The sequence below is a fragment of the Ursus arctos genome, chromosome X (assembly GCF_023065955.2).
Source record: "Ursus arctos isolate Adak ecotype North America chromosome X, UrsArc2.0, whole genome shotgun sequence".
Lineage (NCBI taxonomy): Eukaryota > Metazoa > Chordata > Mammalia > Carnivora > Ursidae > Ursus > Ursus arctos.
Window position 1 is genome coordinate 58,035,022 of NC_079873.1, and position 19,837 is coordinate 58,054,858.

At 38.6% G+C, this 19,837-nt stretch overlaps 1 protein-coding gene across 10 annotated transcripts in view; it reads right to left on the minus strand.

Moving 5' to 3' along the window:
* The window catches only part of PHKA1 (phosphorylase kinase regulatory subunit alpha 1), a 143,902-nt gene that overhangs the window by 9,222 nt on the left and 114,843 nt on the right, over window positions 1–19,837 (minus strand). For 5 of the 10 annotated variants that reach the window (XM_026485755.4, XM_026485760.4, XM_026485757.4 and 2 more), the window contains 10 exons: window positions 19,455–19,546; window positions 18,794–18,933; window positions 10,425–10,581; window positions 9,884–9,963; window positions 8,528–8,606; window positions 8,265–8,394; window positions 4,669–4,770; window positions 3,646–3,761; window positions 3,472–3,510; window positions 1,850–1,900 (listed from right to left, as the gene is read on the minus strand). In XM_026485755.4, the coding sequence (XP_026341540.1) occupies window positions 1,850–1,900; window positions 3,472–3,510; window positions 3,646–3,761; window positions 4,669–4,770; window positions 8,265–8,394; window positions 8,528–8,606; window positions 9,884–9,963; window positions 10,425–10,581; window positions 18,794–18,933; window positions 19,455–19,546 (986 nt within the window). The remainder of the gene's footprint in view (window positions 1–1,849; window positions 1,901–3,471; window positions 3,511–3,645; window positions 3,762–4,668; window positions 4,771–8,264; window positions 8,395–8,527; window positions 8,607–9,883; window positions 9,964–10,424; window positions 10,582–18,793; window positions 18,934–19,454; window positions 19,547–19,837) is intronic. The other 5 variants (XM_048213381.2, XM_048213379.2, XM_026485756.4 and 2 more) reach the window with 2 other exon arrangements.

The following is a 19,837-nucleotide window of genomic DNA, read 5'->3' on the forward strand; positions in this document are numbered from 1 at the left end:
ATAGAAATCATCCAGAATGGAAAGGAAGAAGTAAAACTACATCTGCAGATGACATGATCTTACATAGAAGGAATTCACAGAAAAGCAATTAGAACTAATAAATGAGTTCAGTAAAATTGTACAATATGAGATCAATATAAAAATCAATTGTATTTCTAAATAGTAGCAATCAATAATCTGAAAATGAAATTAAGAAAACAATCTCATTTAAAATAGCATCTGAAAGAATAAAATACGTAGGAATAAATTTAACAAAAGAAGTGTAAAACATATACTCTGAAAACTTAAAGACATGTTGAAAGAAATTAAAGAATGGAAAGAAATGCCATGTTCATAAGTCAGAAGATTTAACATTGTTAAGATGGCAATACTCTTGAAATTTATCTACAGATTGAACACAATCTTCATCATAATCCCAACTGAGTTTGTTGCAGAAATTGACAAGCTTATCCTAACATTCATATGGAAATTCAAGGGACCCATGATAGCTAATATAATCTTAAAAAAAAAAAAGACGAAAGTTGGAGTTGCCTTAATTCTCTTCACTTTAAGAAATCTGAAATCATAGGCCATTAAGTTATGAATCATTGATTTAAATGCCCTATGATCCAGCCATTGCACTACTGGGTATTTACCCCAAAGATACAGACATAGTGAAGAGAAGGGCTATATGCACCCCAGTGTTCATAGCAGCATCATCCACAATAGCTAAACTGTGGAAGGAGCCGAGATGCCCTTCAACAGATGACTCGATTAAGAAGATGTGGTCCATATATACAATGGAATATTACTCAGGTATCAGAAAGAACGATTTCTCAACATTTGCTGCAACATGGACGGCACTGGAGGAGATAATGCTAAGTGAAGTAAGTCAAGCAGAGAAAGACAATTATCATATGATTTCTCTCATTTATGGAACATGAGAACTAGGAAGATCAGTAGGAGAAGAAAAGGATAAAGAAAGGGGGGTAATCAGAAGGGGGAATGAAGCATGACAGACTATGGACTCTGAGAAACAAACTGAGGGCTTCAGAGGGGAGGGGGTGGGGGATGGGCTAGCCCGGTGATGGGTAGTTAGGAGGGCACGTATTGCATGGTGCACTGGGTGTTATATGCAACTAATGAATCATCGAACTTTACATAAAAAACCAGGGATGTACTGTATGGTGCATAACATAATATAATAAAAATATTATTATGAAAAAAATAAACCAAGGAAATTTATTCGGAGATCAGTCTTCCTAAAATGTAAGCTTCATGAGGCCAAAGACCATATCTGTTTTGTTCTTTGTATTGTATTACCAGGGCCTGGCAAAAAATTGGCACTCAGTTAATATTTACTAAATAAATTAATAATCAGAATAATAGCCAATCCAGTGGTTTTCAAACTTAAAAGTGCATCAGAATCACCTAGAAAGCTTATTAAAACAGATTGCTAGGCCTCACCCAAGCCTTTCTGATTCAGTAGGCCTAGGGTAGGAACTAAGAGTTTACATTTTTAAGAAGTTCCCAGAGAATGCTGATACCATCCAGCACAGTGCCTGGCACATAGGAAGCATGCAATTAACTATAGCAGTTGAAAGAATAAATGTATAAACAGACACTGAACAAATACTTATTAAATTGAATTTTGCTTTCTGAAATGGAAAAGAGGCTGGAGTTGAACCCCCTTCCCTTCCCTTTTGGGAAAACAAATGGAAAGATTTTATCCTAATACATCAAGTTGATTTATACTTATTTTAGTTCTTGATTCACTTGTTTATCTTTTCAGTCAGTCAGTATATGTCATGACTTATATAACAGTACACTCAAAGCCCTTGTGATTGGTATATAATATAATAGCAGTTACCAGAAAAGACGGTGACATCAAATCTATACCCAAGGGATGACCACCATTGGACTATAAAAAAAAAATTTTGAGAAAATAAGATTTTTAAAAGGGATGAGGCAAGGCAACATTATTTGTGTTTTTAAAAGTTATTAGTAGAGTAAAATTATAGACAACTCAAGTAACTAGCCAGCATGTTATTTAAAAAGCTGATGAAATAGCCACACTCTAGAAGTTATGGTAAAGGGTAAAAAAACAAAACAAAACAAAACTACCTCTAAAAATATTTTTTCCATGATCAGAAAAAAGGGCATTGGTGAGTGGTAGAGAAAAGGACTTAGAACAATACGAAATACCAAAGAGGCAGGTAAGGATGGAAATCAATAATTAGAAATTAGAAAGTAATGAAAATTTAGGGCTCTCGATCCTTGAAATTACAGTCCTATAGGTAGTGGATGTGTAAAACAAGAATTAAATGATATAACAGAATAGGTCAAGTCCTCCTGGGAACACGGACTTCAAGTTCTAAATATGTAATGAACTTGTAAGTAATACTGTCTGACTATAAACAACTGTAAAATGTTTAGCCAATCACCTTCGGCCAAAACAAGGATTGTTTACCAACAACGTCAGTTTAAGTCTTCAGTATGAAGCATAGTTCTTTCACTTTTCAGATAGGAAAATGTTCAGATTACCCAAATTATCTGTGAAAAAACCTGTAGTGGTGAACATTTTTCTATTACAAGGCCCTTTCTTATTCCATTCAGTTCTTCTCCTTGCATAATATAAATCTGAAAAGTTTCCTTCAAATTGAACTTCAAGCATTGGCCTCATTCTTGTCCTAAATGGTTCTGACTCCTGCAAAACCCCAAACAAATAAAATTTCCGTTTTGTCTCTCCTCCTCTGGATGTGCTTTAATTCTTCAAGCTACTGTAAATCAATTTTGAAGGCAGGAGGAGTAGTTTTAAGATTTTCATAAAAAGTGCTACTAAGGGAGACCAACTCAGTACCTTCTCAACTTGGAGACTCTGAAATCACATGATTTCCCAGAGTTTTGAAAGAAGCCCTGGAAGTTTATGTTAAGTATTTCTTTGTAGAACACAATAATTTGCTTATTCTCATCTGCAGGGCAAAATGCGTAAGAGGCTACAGTGTGATGTTTGGGAACTGCCACCAACTCCCAGACTGATTTAGATGTTTTTTTCCTCTATGAGTCCATATGCTTTTTGTATACCTCTATCATGACAACCATAAAAATCTACTTTGGGGACAATGCCTGAAAGTAGATTTTTAAAAAGGCCCTCACCTAATATGGTGTTTCCTCTAGTGCCTTTTCTTAAAAGTAAGGAAATGGAATCTAGTTGCATAAAGAAAATTAATTCCAAAATTACATGTTAATTCTAAAAAGAGGAATTCAGGGTTTCAATTTCTTGTTATCAGAAACAAATTACTTCCCTCCTAAAATTAGCAAAATAGTTTGGTTCAGAAAAGGAAAGCTATCTGTAAAATGAATGCTAAAAAGGAGAGTCAAGCAAGCCGCTATGTGGTTTATATCTTATTTGCAAAAAGGCCATGATCTCATGCATGTTACACAGAACTAAAAGCAGGTTAAATTATGTTAAAGGATCCCTAATTGTTTCACCTGACTCTCAGTTGAGACAGATAGTCTACGAAACTCCACCTGAAAAAAAAATGGCTCCGATTAAACGCAGGATATGAAACAAAAATACACGATCTCAACAAAGTCTGATTCCAAAAAAATGGTAAGCATGACAATATCCCAGCTCATCTCCCAAGATATCCCAAGATGTCTTACCTGCTTTATTTCACTTTTTAACTGCATTATCCCAGTTCGTTCTGTCTTGGTTGCCCCAACAGCACCAACCTCGTGGATAGAAATAGCAGGGCTAACATTTGAGTCAGTGGGACGAACTATATAGCATGACGGATTAAAGAGGAAGAGAGAGGATAATCAGGTTCAAATTGTTTTCTCCACCACGCTTAAAAGACTTAGATATATGTCCTCCTTTTATGTTAATAATAATCAAAAACAACCAACCAACTACAACCTTGCTATTCAAAGTGTGTTCCACAGGCCAGTAGCATCAGCATCACCTAGGAGCTTGTTAGTAGAATCTTGGGTCACACTCCAGGCCTACTGGATCATTTTGCATTTTAGCAAGTTCCCCAGATGATTCTCATGCACAGTAAAGCTTGAGAAGCACTGCTTTATAAATTTCTTTGACCACTCTGGGGTCTAGGGTCCATCCATCCGACATTATATATTTATTTATCCTAAGCTTAAGTTGAGCATGAGAGATAACCTTTCTCATTTACCCTGTTTTAGATAATTGATGCCCAATACCACTGCCAAACCACCAAGTGCAGGTGGAGGGTTAATTTGTGATGGACCCCGAGATGTATCTGAATTCAAAGGGGAGAGGATACATCAGATGCACTCTAACAGCTACATACACATAGACACACCACTGTAAATGCTACTGAATTACTGCCAAACGGAATACAAGAAAGTTTCAAGTGGTATGGGTTGTTAGTTGTCCTAAAGTGGAGGTTTAGGAGAATGTAAAGGAATAGATAGAACAGTTCAAAACAAAACATGGTAGTAATCCACTTAGGTAATATACCATTTAAGGAGAAAAAAGAAACATACAGTAGTTCCCAAATCTTGTTCCAGAAGACAGCTTTGCTTTTTAACTGTTTCATATAGTGGGGTTCTATTTAGTTGGGGGAAACTTTCCTCTGATTAAAGAAAAACATTTCAAAATCAATGAGACAAAACTAACACTCTGAAATGGAAATGCCATTACTCAAATCTTACCACTTCGTTCCACTCCAAACTCCTTGCCACTGAGAATGTGATGCAGGAGGTTCTTCATGGCCGAAGGACTGAGATTCATTAGGCTGTCTGTGGCTTCCTCAGCTAGTCATCAGAAATGTCAGGACATTGTTAGTGTATAGAAATGCAGCTGACTTCGGTGCATTGATTTTATATCCTGCCACTTTGCTGAATTCCTGTATGAGTTCTAGCAATTCTGGGCTGGAATCTTTTGGTTTTCAACATAGAATGTCATGTCATCTGCAAAGAGTGAAAGTTTGACTTCTTCTTTGCCGATTTGGATGCCTTTTATTTCTTTTTGTTGGCTGATTGCTGAGGTTGGGACTTCCAGTAAGTACTATGTTGAACAACAGTGGTGAGAGTGGGCATCCCTGTTGAGTTCCCGACCTTAGGGAAAAAGCTCTCAGTTTCTCCCCATTGAGAATGATATCTGCTGTGGGTTTTTCACATATGGCTTTTATGATGTTGAGGTGTGTTCCCTCTATCCCTACACTGTGGAGAGTTTTAATCAAGAAAGGTTGCTGTATTTTGTCAACTGCTTTTTCGGCATCTATTGAGAGGATCATATGGTTTCTGTCCTTTCTTTTATTAATGTGGTCTATCACATTGATTGGTTTGCAGATGTTGAACCACCTTGCAGCAAATGCAAGGAAAGCAAAAGCAAAAATGAACTATTGGGACTTCATCAAGATAAAAAGCTTTTGCACAGCAAGGGGAACAGTCAACGAAACTAAAAGACAACCTACAGAATGGGAGAACATACTTGCAAATGCCTTATCCAATAAAGGGCTAGAATCCAAAACCTATAAAGAACTTATCAAACTCAACTCCCAAAAAACAAATAATCCAGTCAAGAAACGGGCAGAAGACATGAACAGACATTTCTCCAAAGAAGACATACAAATGGCCGATAGACACGTGAAAAAATGCACAACACCCCCCGCCCCGGCCTGGCATCAGGGAAATACAAATCAAAACCACAATGAGTGGGGCGCCTGGGTGGCTCAGTAGGTTAAGCATCTGCCTTTGGTTCAGGTCATGATCTCAGGGTCCTGTGAGCAAGCCCTGAGTCGGGCTCCTTGTTCAGTGGGGAGTCTGCTTCTTCCTCTCCTTGTGTCCCTCCCCCTACTCGTGTGCTATCTCTCTCTTCCTGAAATAAATAAAATCTTTTTAAAAAACCACAATGAGATACCATCTCACACCAGTCAGAATGGCTAAAATTAACAACTCAGGAAACAATAGATGTTGGTAAGGATGTGGAGAAAGAGGGACCCCATTACACTGTTGGTGGGAATGGAAGCTGGTTCAGCCAATCTGGAAAACAGTATGGAGGTTCCTCAAAAAGTTCAAAATAGAGCTACCCTACGACCCACTAATTGCACTACAGGTATTTATCCAAAGGATACAAGCATAATGATTCAAAGGGGCACCTGCACCCCAATGCTTATAGCAGCATTATCAACAATAGCCAAATTATGGAAAGAGTCCCAATGTCCATCAACTGATGAATCGATAAAGAAGATGTAGTACATATATACAATGGAATATTATTCAGCCATAGAAAAGAATGAAGTCTTGCCATTTGCAACGATGTGGATGGAGCCAGGGAGTATTATGTTAAGCGAAATTAAGTCAGTCAGAGAAAGACAAATACTATATGATTTCACTCATATGTGGAATTTAAGAAACAAAACAGATGAACATGGGGGGAAAAGAGAAAGAAAACAGACTCTTAACTATAAAGAACAAAGTGAGAGTTACTAGAGAGGAGGCGGGCAGGGGGATGGGTTAAATGGGTGATGGGTAATAAGGAGTGCACTTACGATGAGCACTGCATGTTGTATGTAAGTGATGAATCACTAAATTGTACACCTGAAACTAATATTACACTGTATGTTAACCAACTGGAATTTAAATACAAACTTGAAAAAGATAAAAAATAATCACAGTTAATAAGAGCTTACTACATGTAGGTCATGACTTTAAGCAATGTTATTAACAAACAGTTATGGCATACTTGATCTTGAGAAGCTGAACAGCTATTTGGGAGAGATTACACACGTAAACAAGATAAACAATAATAAAACATGTCTATACTAAGTACCAAATGAGAAGTATAGACAATAAGTGCTTTGGAAATCAGAGGAGACATCAATCTCCAAGGATGGTGACTGATAAAATTAGTGGGAAATACTGTGAAAGTAGGAGGTAGCATTCTTGAGGTTTTGAATATCAGATCCAGGGATCTTGACTTTATTGTGTAAGAAGTAAAGAGCCATAGTTTTGATGAATCCACAGGGAAAAAAATCAGTAATGGGCAATTAAAGAAAAGTGAAGAATGTTTGGGGTTTTTTCCTTGTTGAGATTTATTATTAAATAATTAGACCCTAATAAAACATCCCTGCATACCACGGCTAGAGAATATAGATATGTGTATATATAGATATGTGTGTGTGTGTGTGTGTGTGTGTGTGTATGTGTGTAATCCATAACAAGGTGCTGAACTGGAAATCATTTGAAATCAGGTGGGCTTGGACTCAAATTTTACTTATTTACTAGGCAAGTAAAGTTACTATGTAACTTTAGTAATTTTAGGCAAGTTATTTAATCTCTCTGAGATTCAGATGACTTATTGGTAAAAGTGGAACAAAAATACCTTCTCCAGAGGGTGGTCATAAGGATTAAATGAGATAATGTATGTAAATATAAAGCAAGCACAGAGTCTGACATATGGTAGGTAGAAAATAATCATTAGCTCTTTTCCTTTAAAGGGTTATTTTAATATAAATTATCTTAGGTAACTTAGGTTAGACTCAAGCCAAAAAATTTAGCTACTTGTTAATAGCTCAATTAAAAGCCTTTCCGGGAAGGGTAACAGAAATAATGGCTAAAATTCAGTTTTGCAACTCTAGCTTCATTTTTGTATGCAATCTCTATCTCTATTATTTTACCATTCTTCCTGAAATCAAACAAATACCAATGGGAAAAAAAATAGTCATGCCATGGGGGTCCCTTTCCCTCCCTTACACTTTACACGATTTTGTGCTACAGCTTCCACAGGCCCCCACTTTTCTTCTAACTAAACCTGTTATCTTGCCAAATATACTTATAGTTGATTTCAAAGAGAGTCCTGCCAGATAAATATTAATAGAAATATGGCGTTCCTTTAGTCAATCCTGTTGTTGACTAGACCGAATACTGACAATATGATCAGACTGATGTGGTGACTGAATCTCGGGTCAGGAAGCTGCACTGCCTGAGTCAGAAGCAAAGCCAGTCTGTCACACTCAGATTCCCTGCACACTTAGGCTCACGCTAGGAGTCAGAAGGAATGTAAGTTGGAGTGCAGAGCCCCCAGGAGGTGGAACTGTGAAGTTGCAGGACTAATCCATCAATCCGTCATAAAACCAGTCCCGTGATTTGTATAATTAGAGGTTGACTAACATGGGAATAAGACTGCTATATGCGGCTTCTGAGCTACTGATAAAATGTTTTCGCTTTCTTTCCCTCCCGATCCCAAACTCGGTAGCCCTATGTTAAAAGTGAATTCTGCCAAAAATAGTTACTAAAACGAGTACCTGAACATCGAAGGGAGTGGGCCAGTTCTGTTGCCATAACTTGTATGATTAGGCCAATTCGAAGTCGAAACATTTCAGCAAAGAGGCCAGGCTGAGTGCGCATATACATGGCTAGATATACCATTATTTCCTGTGCATGGAATGAATATAGAAAAAATTATGGTCCAGGTCTCACAAAGCCTACTTGGTAGTCTTTGGAAACTGCCAGATCAATTGAAAACAAAAAGATCAATCACCCTATTAGACGTCATAATTCTGCTCACCTGTGTAAGGATCCAGATGCTAATGTCCCCTTCACTGGCTTCATCTATCAGCTGAGTGAGCACTTCATAGGGCAGAGGTCTGAGGGAGAAGACGGTGAAAAAAGGCCATCTTTCTGTGACTATTTAAGCTTAAATACATGGAGAAAATACAAAATCTCCTCCTAAGTCCAAGTCACTGCTTCAGTGTCTCATCATTGCTGGTAGCATTTGGTTCTCTCAGTCTTTAAAGTTCATTACTTCCCCAAACCACTTTGGCCTATATCACCTCAGGAGAGCTCTCCTCTCCCCTCTCTAAAGCTGGATTGCCCTTCTCCTTCACACTTTTATTTAAAACTCATCCCATGAGGTCCTTCCAGATCAGTCTTTCATGGTTAATTCTTAACATATGATAAGTAACTATTATGGCTAGAAAGTAATAAACTAAATTTAAGCTGTACCTTTTGGAAACCATTTTATTGCTTTATGATCACACTAGAAAATACTGATTTTCTAGTTTCATCAGTTTACACACACACACACACACACACACACACACACACACGTATGCATACCTCTTCCCACACTTCTGACTCTCCTGTTGATATGAAGCACTCTGGGGGAATGGGTCATGGACCATGCCATCTTCTTTTGGATTGCCATAATAGTGGCAAAAATTGATCTGATTTTTGATAAAAAGGCTTTGTTTGCTGAGAGTAAGGTATTATAGGTTGAATTGTGTCCTGTCAACGTTCATATATTGAAATCCTAGCCCAGAGTCCCTCAGAGTGTGATCTCATTGGGAGACAAGGTTTTCACAAAGGTAATTAAGTTAGAGTAAGGTCATTGGGTGGACCCTAATCCAATATGCCAAGTGTTCTTATATAAAAGTTTGGGAAATTTGGACACAAAGACACATATAGAGGGAAGAAATGTGAAGAGACATAGGGAGCAAACAGCCATCTACAAGGCAAAGAGAGAGGCCTGGAAGAAAGTCTAGAGTATATCGGATTTTTGTGGGTGCTAATTCTACTTCCCTGCCCTGTTTAGGGCTGCTTTGGGATGTGAGGCTTGGGAAAGCCAATAAGTAAAAAACAAGCACAAAAACAAAAACCATCACCACTACCACCACCACCAACAACAACAAAAAACCCTAAAAAGCAAAATACATCTGCGTACTACTTCTTGTGAATTTACTCTTTCATTTACTCATACCCTGTCATTATCAACATTCTCATGCCAAGTGTCTCTGACAGAAGCGCACACATGTAGGACATTATCATCCAGTGACAGATTAGGGCAAGAGAACTGTTCTGAGTCCACACAGCTTCTTAAAGGCTCAGGGAAGCTTGATCAAACCCAACCAAAAACCATACTCACGCAGAGATGGTCTTCTCTCGAGGTTCTGGAGGGAGTCCCACCGTCAAATGTTTCTGGTGGGAGAGAAGGGCTGTACAAGCCTAAGAAGAGATAGCATAACAGCATTATCCTTCCCATAACACCTCAGCCTTCCATGATAATTACTCTTCTAGCCCACAGATCTTTGCTTTCCCTTAATTTACTGACACACAAACCCTCTTTCTCAGGAAATACCATGTAGATCAGAAGAGAGAGATTTTTAAGAAGAAACAATGAGGAATTTTTATCTCCTAAGAGGTAGGAACTTTTAAGCCTACTGTAAATTCATTCTTAAGCTGTAGAATTCTCATCATTTATAACATCTTATCATTTACAAACTTCAGTATTGTATATTTGACATTCACAAACAAAAAGCTAATTGAGTATCAGGAACTTAAGGTGGGAAAGACAACATCTCAAATGATCAGATGCTGTGGTTGCCTTAAAAATCAATTACGGAAACCAATTTTTAAAAAGCACCTCCATTTAGATTTGGTATAAATTCAAGAACTGTTTATAGTACCTCATCAAGTGCTTCCACCTTCTTCCTTAAGATTCCAGAGATATATCGGATCAGGCCCCAGTGACGAATTTCTCCAACTTTGCCATACAGTTCAGTAAGCAGCTCTCGGACTGTTGTACCCCCTTCATCATATAATTCAGTGTCCCAGTCAGGTCCTCTGGAATGTTAAAGAGAGGCCTACATTAATTATAAGTAAAGCTGCTGGCAACAATCATTTGTTTCAGTGTTATAACGGATATGCCTGCTTTTGGTAGGTCTCTCTCATTAGGAAATAAACGTTATTTACTAAGAATCCTTGTAAATCTGTGATTAGTAGTCGGCATGAAACCCAAATACCTAGACAAGAACAAGTCTTAGTTTCGGCTGTGCTTTGACAAAATGCTTTCTTTTACGCTCTTCATAGGCTTCAACGTAGCTGAAAACAAAGTCAAAGACTTAATTTAACTATTGAAAGTTCAGAAAGTATGCTACACTTAGGGAACTGAGAAAAAAAAGAATATGTGCTTATCTGTAAAGGATGCATATACATTATTGTTATAAAGATGATATAACAAGTCAATAGTAAAGTATCATAAAATATATGTAAATTGCTACAAAATTGAGAATTTAATTTATGATGAAGGAAGATTATTTATTAAACAATGTTAAGACAATCAAGTAGCCATCTGAAAAAGAAATTGGATTCATGCCTTACACTGAACATCAGAATTTCAAATATATCAAAGATTTAAATGTAAAGGTACTAGAAAAAATATGGGAGAACTACTTTATAACTCTGGGGGCAAGAGCATTGTTTAACTGTAACCTATACACAAGAAGCCATAAAAGAAATTGTGATGCACTTATATACATAAAAACAACAAAATTCATATTGCAGAAAACCACTGTAAGCAAAGTCATAGGACAAATTACAAACAGAAAAATATTTGCAATTCATAGGCCAATTTCCCTGATATATAATGAACTTCAACAGGGGTGCCTGGGTGGCTCAGTTGGTTAAGTGCCCAACTCCTTATTTTGGCTCAGGTCATGATCTCTGGGTGATGAGATTGAGCCCTGTGTTGGGCTCCACACTCAGTGAGAGTCTCCTCATTCTCTCTCCCTGTCCCTCTGCCCCTCACCCCACTCATGCTCTCTCTCTCAAAGAAAGAAAGAAAGAACTGCAACAAATAAATAATAAAAAAAGAAACAAAAGACACAAAAGAAAATAGGTCAAATACTGATGGATTTATTTTTTATTTTTAAAAAAGATTTTATTTATTTATTTGAGAAAGAGAGAGAGAGCATGAGCGAGAGGGAATGGTAGAGGGAGACGGAGAAGCAGGCTCCTGGCTGAGCAGGGAGCCCGATGAGGGGCTTGATCCCAGGACCCTGAGACCACGACCTGAGCTGAAGGCAGATGCTTAACTGACTGAGCGACCCAGGTGCCCCAATACCAAGGAATTTTAAATATAGGAAAAGGTGTCTGATCTCACGCATAATAAGAAAAATTAAAATTAACACTATGCCAAGATAATACCTTTTAAAATCTATCATGTTGTCAAACATCCCCAAATTTGATAACACTGCATTGGTAAGGCTTTGGGAAAACAGGTACTCTCAGTGTCTTGCTGATGGGAGTGAAAATTGGGACAATCTCTCCGGAGAGCTATTTGGAAATACAGATTAATATTAAAAATGTCTATATTCTTTGATCTAGGAATTTTAATTCTGGCACATCTGTAGGATAGACTCCACACATGAGAAATGATACATGCCGTGAAATTATTTACTATAGTATTGTTTGTGATAGTGAATGATGGGAAACAACCCAAATGTCCATCAATAGGAGAATGGTTAAACAAATCATGGTATGTTCAAACAATAGAATGCTACGCAACTATTAGGAAAATATGCTGTAGATCTAGATTGTGACAGATTGTATGTTTTAAAATGACTCCAATAATGTTCTATCTAACACACCCTTCTTACAGTGTGACTTTTACAGTCCTCCTGTGAAGAGGGTGGGTCTGCGTTCTTTCCCCTTTGACCCAGGCATGCTTGTGACTAAGTTGAAAGTGCTGCTGTATGATTTCTGAGGCGAGATCGTAAACATTAAGGCAGCTCCACTTGGTCCTTTTATGGGGCACATACTCTTAGAACCTAGACATCAGGCTGTGAGGAAGTAGAGAGACACATGGGGGAGGTCATCTGTAGGTGTTCCGGGTGACAGGCCCAGGTGAGGTGCCAGTCAACAACCAGGATGAACCCCCAGATATATGAGTGGACACCCTCATGGTGACTTCAACCCCAGATGCTGTCGGACCACAACTGAATGAGCTCCCAAGTGAGAACTGCCTAGCTGAACTTAGATGAGCTCCAGAACTGTGACAGATAATTTAAACACTTTTTGCTTTTATTATCTCAAGCCACTGAGTTTTGGGGTTATTTGTTAACCAGTCATAGATAAATGGAATATATATGGAATGAATTTCAAGATAGTTTTAGTGAAAAAAAAAGCAAGGCACAGAACAGTGTATATACTATGCTTCCATTTGGTGAAACAGGTGTAAAATTATACACATATATGCTTTATTTACCTACATATGCATAAATTGTCCCTGGATGGATACACAAAAAACCAATACCACTGCCTGTGAGTTGGGGAACCAGAGGTGGGAGAAAGACTTTTTATCCTTTCCCTGTATCCTTTTGTACTTTAAACAGTTTGAACCATGATAATGTATTATCTATTCAATATATTAAATTACAGTAAATATACACTGTATATAATGTATTTAATACACTAAATATATTAAAAATAATAAATATAATTTAATATATTAAATATATTTTTAAAAACATGAAATAAAAAGTACCATAGGAAGAGTCAACAATGGATTAAAAAAAACTGTGAATGAAGGTTTGAAGAGTAACAGGATATTTATAGTTTCAAAGTATATTTCCACAAGATACTTTTTAATTACAAAGCGCAACATAAAAACTTTACAGTGGAGGAAATGTGGGAGATACTACCTTAACCGAGTGATAAAACCAGCAATGGGACTCATCGACACTAAGTGCCCTCCTGATATGACACACTGAGAAGAACTCAGCATGACTTCAGTGGTATTCCTGCCCAAAATGCATAACCTGGATTTAATTAGGAGAAAACACCAAATGAACCAAAATTTAGGGACATTCTGTAAAAATAATTCATCTGTATGCTTCACAAATGCCAACAACATGAAAAATAAAGACTCAAGAACTGTTCCAGATTAAAGGGACTGGGGACACGTGAGAATTGAATGAAATGCATCATTTAGATTTTCTTTTGCTGTAAAGACACTACTGGGACAACTGGCAAATATAGTCTGTAGATTATATAATAGCATTGTTTTTAAAAAAGATTTTATTTATTTATTTGTCAGAGAGAGAGAGAGAGAGTGAGTGCACACACAAGCAGGGGTAGCAAGCAGGGAGAGGGAGAAGCAGGCTCCCCGCTGAGCAGAGAGCCCGATGCGGGACTCGATCCCAGAACCCTGAGATCATGACCCAAGCTGAAAGCAGATGCTTAACCAACTGAGCCATTCAGGTGTCCTGATAACAGTATTGTTTTAACATTAATAATCTTTTTCTTTTTTTAAAAAAAAGATTTTATTTATTTACTTATTTATTTATTTAGAGAGTGCGTGAGTGGGGGGAGGTGCAGAAGGGGGGAGAGAGAGAGAGAGAGAATCTCAAGACTCTGTGCTGAGCAGGGAGCCCAACATGGGGCTCCATCTCAGGACCCTGAGATCATGACCTAAGCCGAAATCAAGAGTTGGACACTTAACCAACTGCACCACCCAGGCGCCCCTAATTTTCTGATTTTCGCAAGTGTACCGTGCTTATGTGAGAGAATTCGTACTGTGCTTATGTGAGGGAATTCCTAGTCTTTAGGAAATACACAATACACATTCAAATACTTAGGGGTTAGAAGGGGATCATGTCCACCACTTACTCTCAAATGATTCAGAAATCATATGTATGTGTGACGATGATGATAATGATGATAGAAAGAATGAGAGAGAGAGAGAGTGAGATTAAACCTGAGGAATCAGGGTGAAGGATATCCATAAAATTTTTTTTGTACTGTTCTTACAACTTTTCTCTAAGTTTGAAATGGTCAAAATAAAAATCAATAAATGAATAATATTTAAGGACATGCTTTGAGATTTCACAATCAGGGATGAACCTTTTTATTCCTAGAGATCAGAGAAAGCTTTCTGGAGATGACAGATGAACTAGGCCTTGATGGACAGCTAGAATTCCAACATGGAGAGATGGGATGTGGTAAAGGCAGAGGGAAGAACATGAGCCACAGCGTGAAAGTGGTCATGTAGAGGCTGCTTTGGATATGACAAACTGTGGGCTATTCTGGTGAAAGTATTTACGTTGTGAGGGGGGAGCAATGGTAGATAAAGGTTGAAAGTCTGATCATAGAGGATGTATATTTGGCCACTGATTCCCAAAGGTAGTGGTGATATTGCAGGGAGAGGCAGGGGATGAGGAGGAGTTGAAGATGATGACACAATCTCAAGTCTGGGTGACTAAAAGAATGATGATACTATGAACATGGTCAGGAAGTGGTAGGTTTCTGATCAAGACAGTGAACTGGAGTTTAGATATGCTGAGTAAGAAGACATATATAAATTCCAAGTAGAATTAAAGACATAAAATTATCTTTTTAAAAAGAAGATTGTATTTATTTATTTATTTAGAGAGAGAGAGAGCATGAGAGGAGGGGGAGGGGCAGAGGGAGAGAGAGAAGGAGTCTCCCGCTGAGCAGGGAGCCTGATGCGATTGTGGGGCTTGATCCCAGGATCCTGTGATCATGACCTGAGCTGAAGGCAGACACTTAACCATCAGAGCCACCCAGACACCCTGACATAAAAATTTCTTTAAGAATTATTAAAGGTATTTAAAATATTTTTTAAATTCTGGGAGAGGATGCATGACAAGAAACCCAAAAAAGGAAAAGACTAACAGATTTGGTGATATAAAAACTAAACTTCTGCATAGAGAAAGGTATATGAATAATTAGCGATTAGTTGGACAAAATATCTGCAACAAGTATAACAAACAAAATACTAATATCTAATATCAATAAGAAAAAAATATCAATAACTCAATAGAGAACAAACGAAGGTTATAAACAGACAATTCACAGAAGGAATGCTAATCAACTGAAATAGGAGACCCCACCTCTCAACTTCTACTCCTAAATCCACAAGGGATATCAGGCAGAATTCCAAGTGTATTAAAATCCATGCAGCACATCATACACGCTCTACTCAAGTGGTCTGACATTACCTGGAATACTAGTTTTAGGGAGACTGTAGGTTCAATCAGATGTTATGGTGAAGTTAGTGAAACAGGATCAGATGAAGAGAACCCATGTTAGGAGCAGAAGAGTTGGCAGTCAACCGTGGATTATCTGAATTGGTGGGAAAGTATGAGCTTCTCATGTACAACTCCCTTCGTTTGCCCCTATCAACTACCTGACTGAATCTTCAGTTCTCATTCAAGCTACAGTCATTCCGTCCTTACCCCTTATCTCATCTTACGCTCTCTATCTTTCCATTAGTTTGCATTTAGCCTTGTGCCCAGCACATAATAAGCACTCAATAGGTATTTGTTGAGTAGAAGGCCTTACCCTAAAAGAAGAACAAAAGAAGCAGAGACATCAAAATAATAAGACCTCATGTCATTTTTGGGGCAGTAGCACATGACAAAGTCTATTGGGTGGCACCTAGGGTTGTATGAGAAGGGAAGTCCCTCCCAGCAGAAGACTGTCCAGAGGCGTATGTAGGGCACAAGCTCTCTCATCCAGAAAGGGTGGAGGGCAAGGAAAGTCCCAGGGGGGAGGGGAAGAGGAAGTTACATGTCTAGGTCATGTCCTTCAGTAGCACTGCGGGGCATCTCCAGGTTAGAGAGCAGCGAATGGCAGCAGTGGTTTGCCGTCTGCGTGGCCCTGGGCTTAACTCTTATTGGCAAAGATGGAGTAGGTTTCAAGGCGTATGCAAAGCAGGCAGGCCCCAAATGGCTAAAAATACGTTTGGGCTACTTTTGATACAATTAGATGTGTAAAAATTTGATCTTGGTGCTGGTGGGCTTTTCAGCTGTCTTTTTCACTTACTCATTAAACCCCACGATCTGATGGAAGCAGTGTGGGCTCTGGAGTCAGACAGACCAAGGGGACTTCATTACCGCCTAGAGGGCAGGAAAATCCCAGACCCCTCCTTGGTCTTCTTTGACACCACCCTGGCAGTAGGGGGAGGTGAGGCAGTGTCTCCTTTGTCACAGTAGGGCCAGAGTGTACGTCTGGGCTTCCCACTCAGCCCTTGTTGACAGGTGCGGGGCTGCAGATTTTTCTATGGTGCTTGGCTGGAGTAGGAGTGGTTATTGTCTAAAAGCTGTCTGTTGCCAGTCTGCCCTTTCCTGGTCCTTTGTCTAGAAAGAGTAGGCTTTTTTTAGGGCTCCTGTCATCTCTGCCCTTTGGCATTTTCAGGGTGGTGCATCAGGTGCACCTGATGCAGGATGTATGAGGCGACAAAGAAAACCCAGGTACATCACCACCTTGTCAATCCTCAGATCTTGAGGTCCTTAACCAGTCTGCCTTCTTCTTTCCATCTTTTAACACCTTGTTATGTTTCTTTTATAAATAATGTCCTCTTGTACTTAGCAGGAGGAACAGAGAGATGCATGTACTCTATCTTGTCTGGAATCAGAAGTCCCATTGTAGTTATGTTTTAAGAGCTTCATTGACTTTTAGAAATAATATTGAAATATTTAGGAATGAAATGATAAAACATCTGGTCTCTTTTTCAAAATAAGCTGGGAGAGAGTGAGAATATAGACGTGACAAGATTAACCATGTGTTTATAATTGTTCAGACTGGGTGATGGGTTCCCAAGGGCTCATTATGCCATTCTCTCTATTTTTGTATAAATTTGGACATTTCTATCTTAGAAAGTGAAAAGGAAAAGTTACTCTCCCTCCTCTGTGGAGGCTGGGCTTGAGGAGAGCAAGGTAGAAATAGTAAGACTTGTTAGAAAGCCAGAGCAATAGTCCTGGTGAGAGACGTGAGTGAAGGCAGCAATGCTAGCGTTGCAGAAGGTAAATATTTAGAGGTAAAACTGAAAAGCCTTGGTGCTTAACTGGATATGGGGCGAAGCTTGCTGATTAGGTAGGTTTTTTTTTTTTTAAGATTTTATTTATTTATTTATTTGACAGAGATAGAGACAGCCAGCGAGAGAGGGAACACAAGCAGGGGGAGTGGGAGAGGAAGAAGCAGGCTCCCAGTGGAGGAGCCCGATGTGGGACTCGATCCCATAACGCCGGGATCACGCCCTGAGCCGAAGGCAGACGCTTAACCGCTGTGCCATCCAGGCGTCCTGATGATTAGGTAGGTGTTGGTTTCAACCACGAGGATGTAGAATTTTAGAATGTGACTCCATTTTTAATGTTTGACTACTGACTGCTTACAAGTCCTACTGCTCCTCCTTCCCTTCCAGCCTACACCTGGGCAAGGTGCCAGGGAAATCCGAGTGTTCCCTCCTTTGGTGCTGGTGAGAACCTTTATCCTAGCCTCACCTCCTAATCATAATAAAACCCCAATGCAGCCCCCTTTCCCTGCTCACTCAAGCTTTTTTTTTTTTTTTTTTTTGGACCAACTTGGGAATCTGTTCCACTCTCCCCAGAAGTCTCATTATGTGAGTAGTAAACATTTTACACTCTTTTGGTACATGTGTGGCATCATCAGTCTCAACATCCAAATCAAACTTAGAGGAGGGGAGCCCATCCTGCCTCTTCAGGTTGACGACTACATGAATAAATGAGGAGGTTCAGGTTATATTTGGCGGGGAAGTAAGGGACAGGAGAGAGTTCAATTTGGGTATACTGAGTTTGAGGTACTTACATATAATGTACCTAGCAGGGTTCCAGACACATAGCAAATACTCAGAAATGCTAGTTAATTGTTTTCTGTAAGCCTCCATGTTCATACTTGTTTTGAGTTAAGTATTTATCTGTGGATTTTACCAAATAACAGAGGCTTAAAATAATTAAAATAATAATAATAGCAGTTACTGGTCACCTACTGTGTGCCAGGCATTGTATTAGAGATTTTGCAGATATTTTATCTTGTTTAATCTTTACAACAGTTCTATGCGGTAGGTATAATCCAGATTTTATAAATGAGAACAACTGAGGCTTGAGGTTACACAGTGGGTAGGTTGCAAAATTCAAATCCAGGTCAATGAGACTCCAAAGCTGTGCAGTACTTACTATGTTTTACTTCCTCTCTACGTGAACATGAACGGAGACTGAGAATATTTATCACTTACTTCATATTATACAGCATGTAAAGGATATCAGCTTGCTCCTGTAAGCTGGAGGTCTCCTTCAACTGTAAAACCAGTGCTTTGAAGTCCACCTCCCCAGACTGGTCTCTAGGAAGATGGATTTCTACATGAACGGAGGGAACCTTTAGTTTTAGAAAAGACAAAAAAAAAAATTAAGTCTACTTGTGGACTTAATGCCCTAGAGTGTTGATCTTTTCACCTCTAAACCTTTTCCATAAGAATTCCCTAAATTTTGATGAGAAGTAAAACAAAAACAATGAAACCTTCCAAATGAATGATGTAGCAATTTAGTTTTCTTAGAGCCTGGCTAGAAAAGGTTGCTGGAGGGGAGGGGCGTGGGGGGATGGGGTAACTGGGTGATGGGCATTGGGGAGGGTATGTGTTGTAACGAGCACTGCTTATATAAGACTGATGAATTACAGATCTGTACCCCTGGAACAAATAATACACTGTATGTTAATCAGTTGAATTTAAGTTAAAAGAAAAAGAAAAAAGTGAACTAAAAAGGAGTATATCTTCACCAGGGTAGCATTTTGCCTATCACCAGTTACTAGCAGAAACCATAATGGCTAGTTCTGTTATTTGCCACAAAGATGGCAGTTTTGCGAATAGCTGACAGAAAAAAACTCATGTGCAAGTTTACCTGGTCCTCTCGTGGGCCATGAGGTGAGTCAAGTAAGTTGAATGAAGGCCGGGAAGCCTGAAATATCTTTGTAGGAAGATACATGTGAACATCTGTAAAAGGTTGACATTTATGGTAAAGGTTAGATAATTTAGGAGACTAAAAAATAAAATTCACATTTATACGCAACCGATAATTTATTGACCACTACACCTGTAACTAATGATGTACTATCGGTTGGCTAACTGGATTTAAATTAAAAAAATTCACAATTGCCCTCAAAATGAAGTTGCGCGGGAGTTGTTCTCTGTAGAACAAGAGTGAGAAATTTATCGTTTCTTGCTAATATCACAGAAAAGAAATATGAATATCAGATAATTTAAAGATTGTTCAATCAAACATAC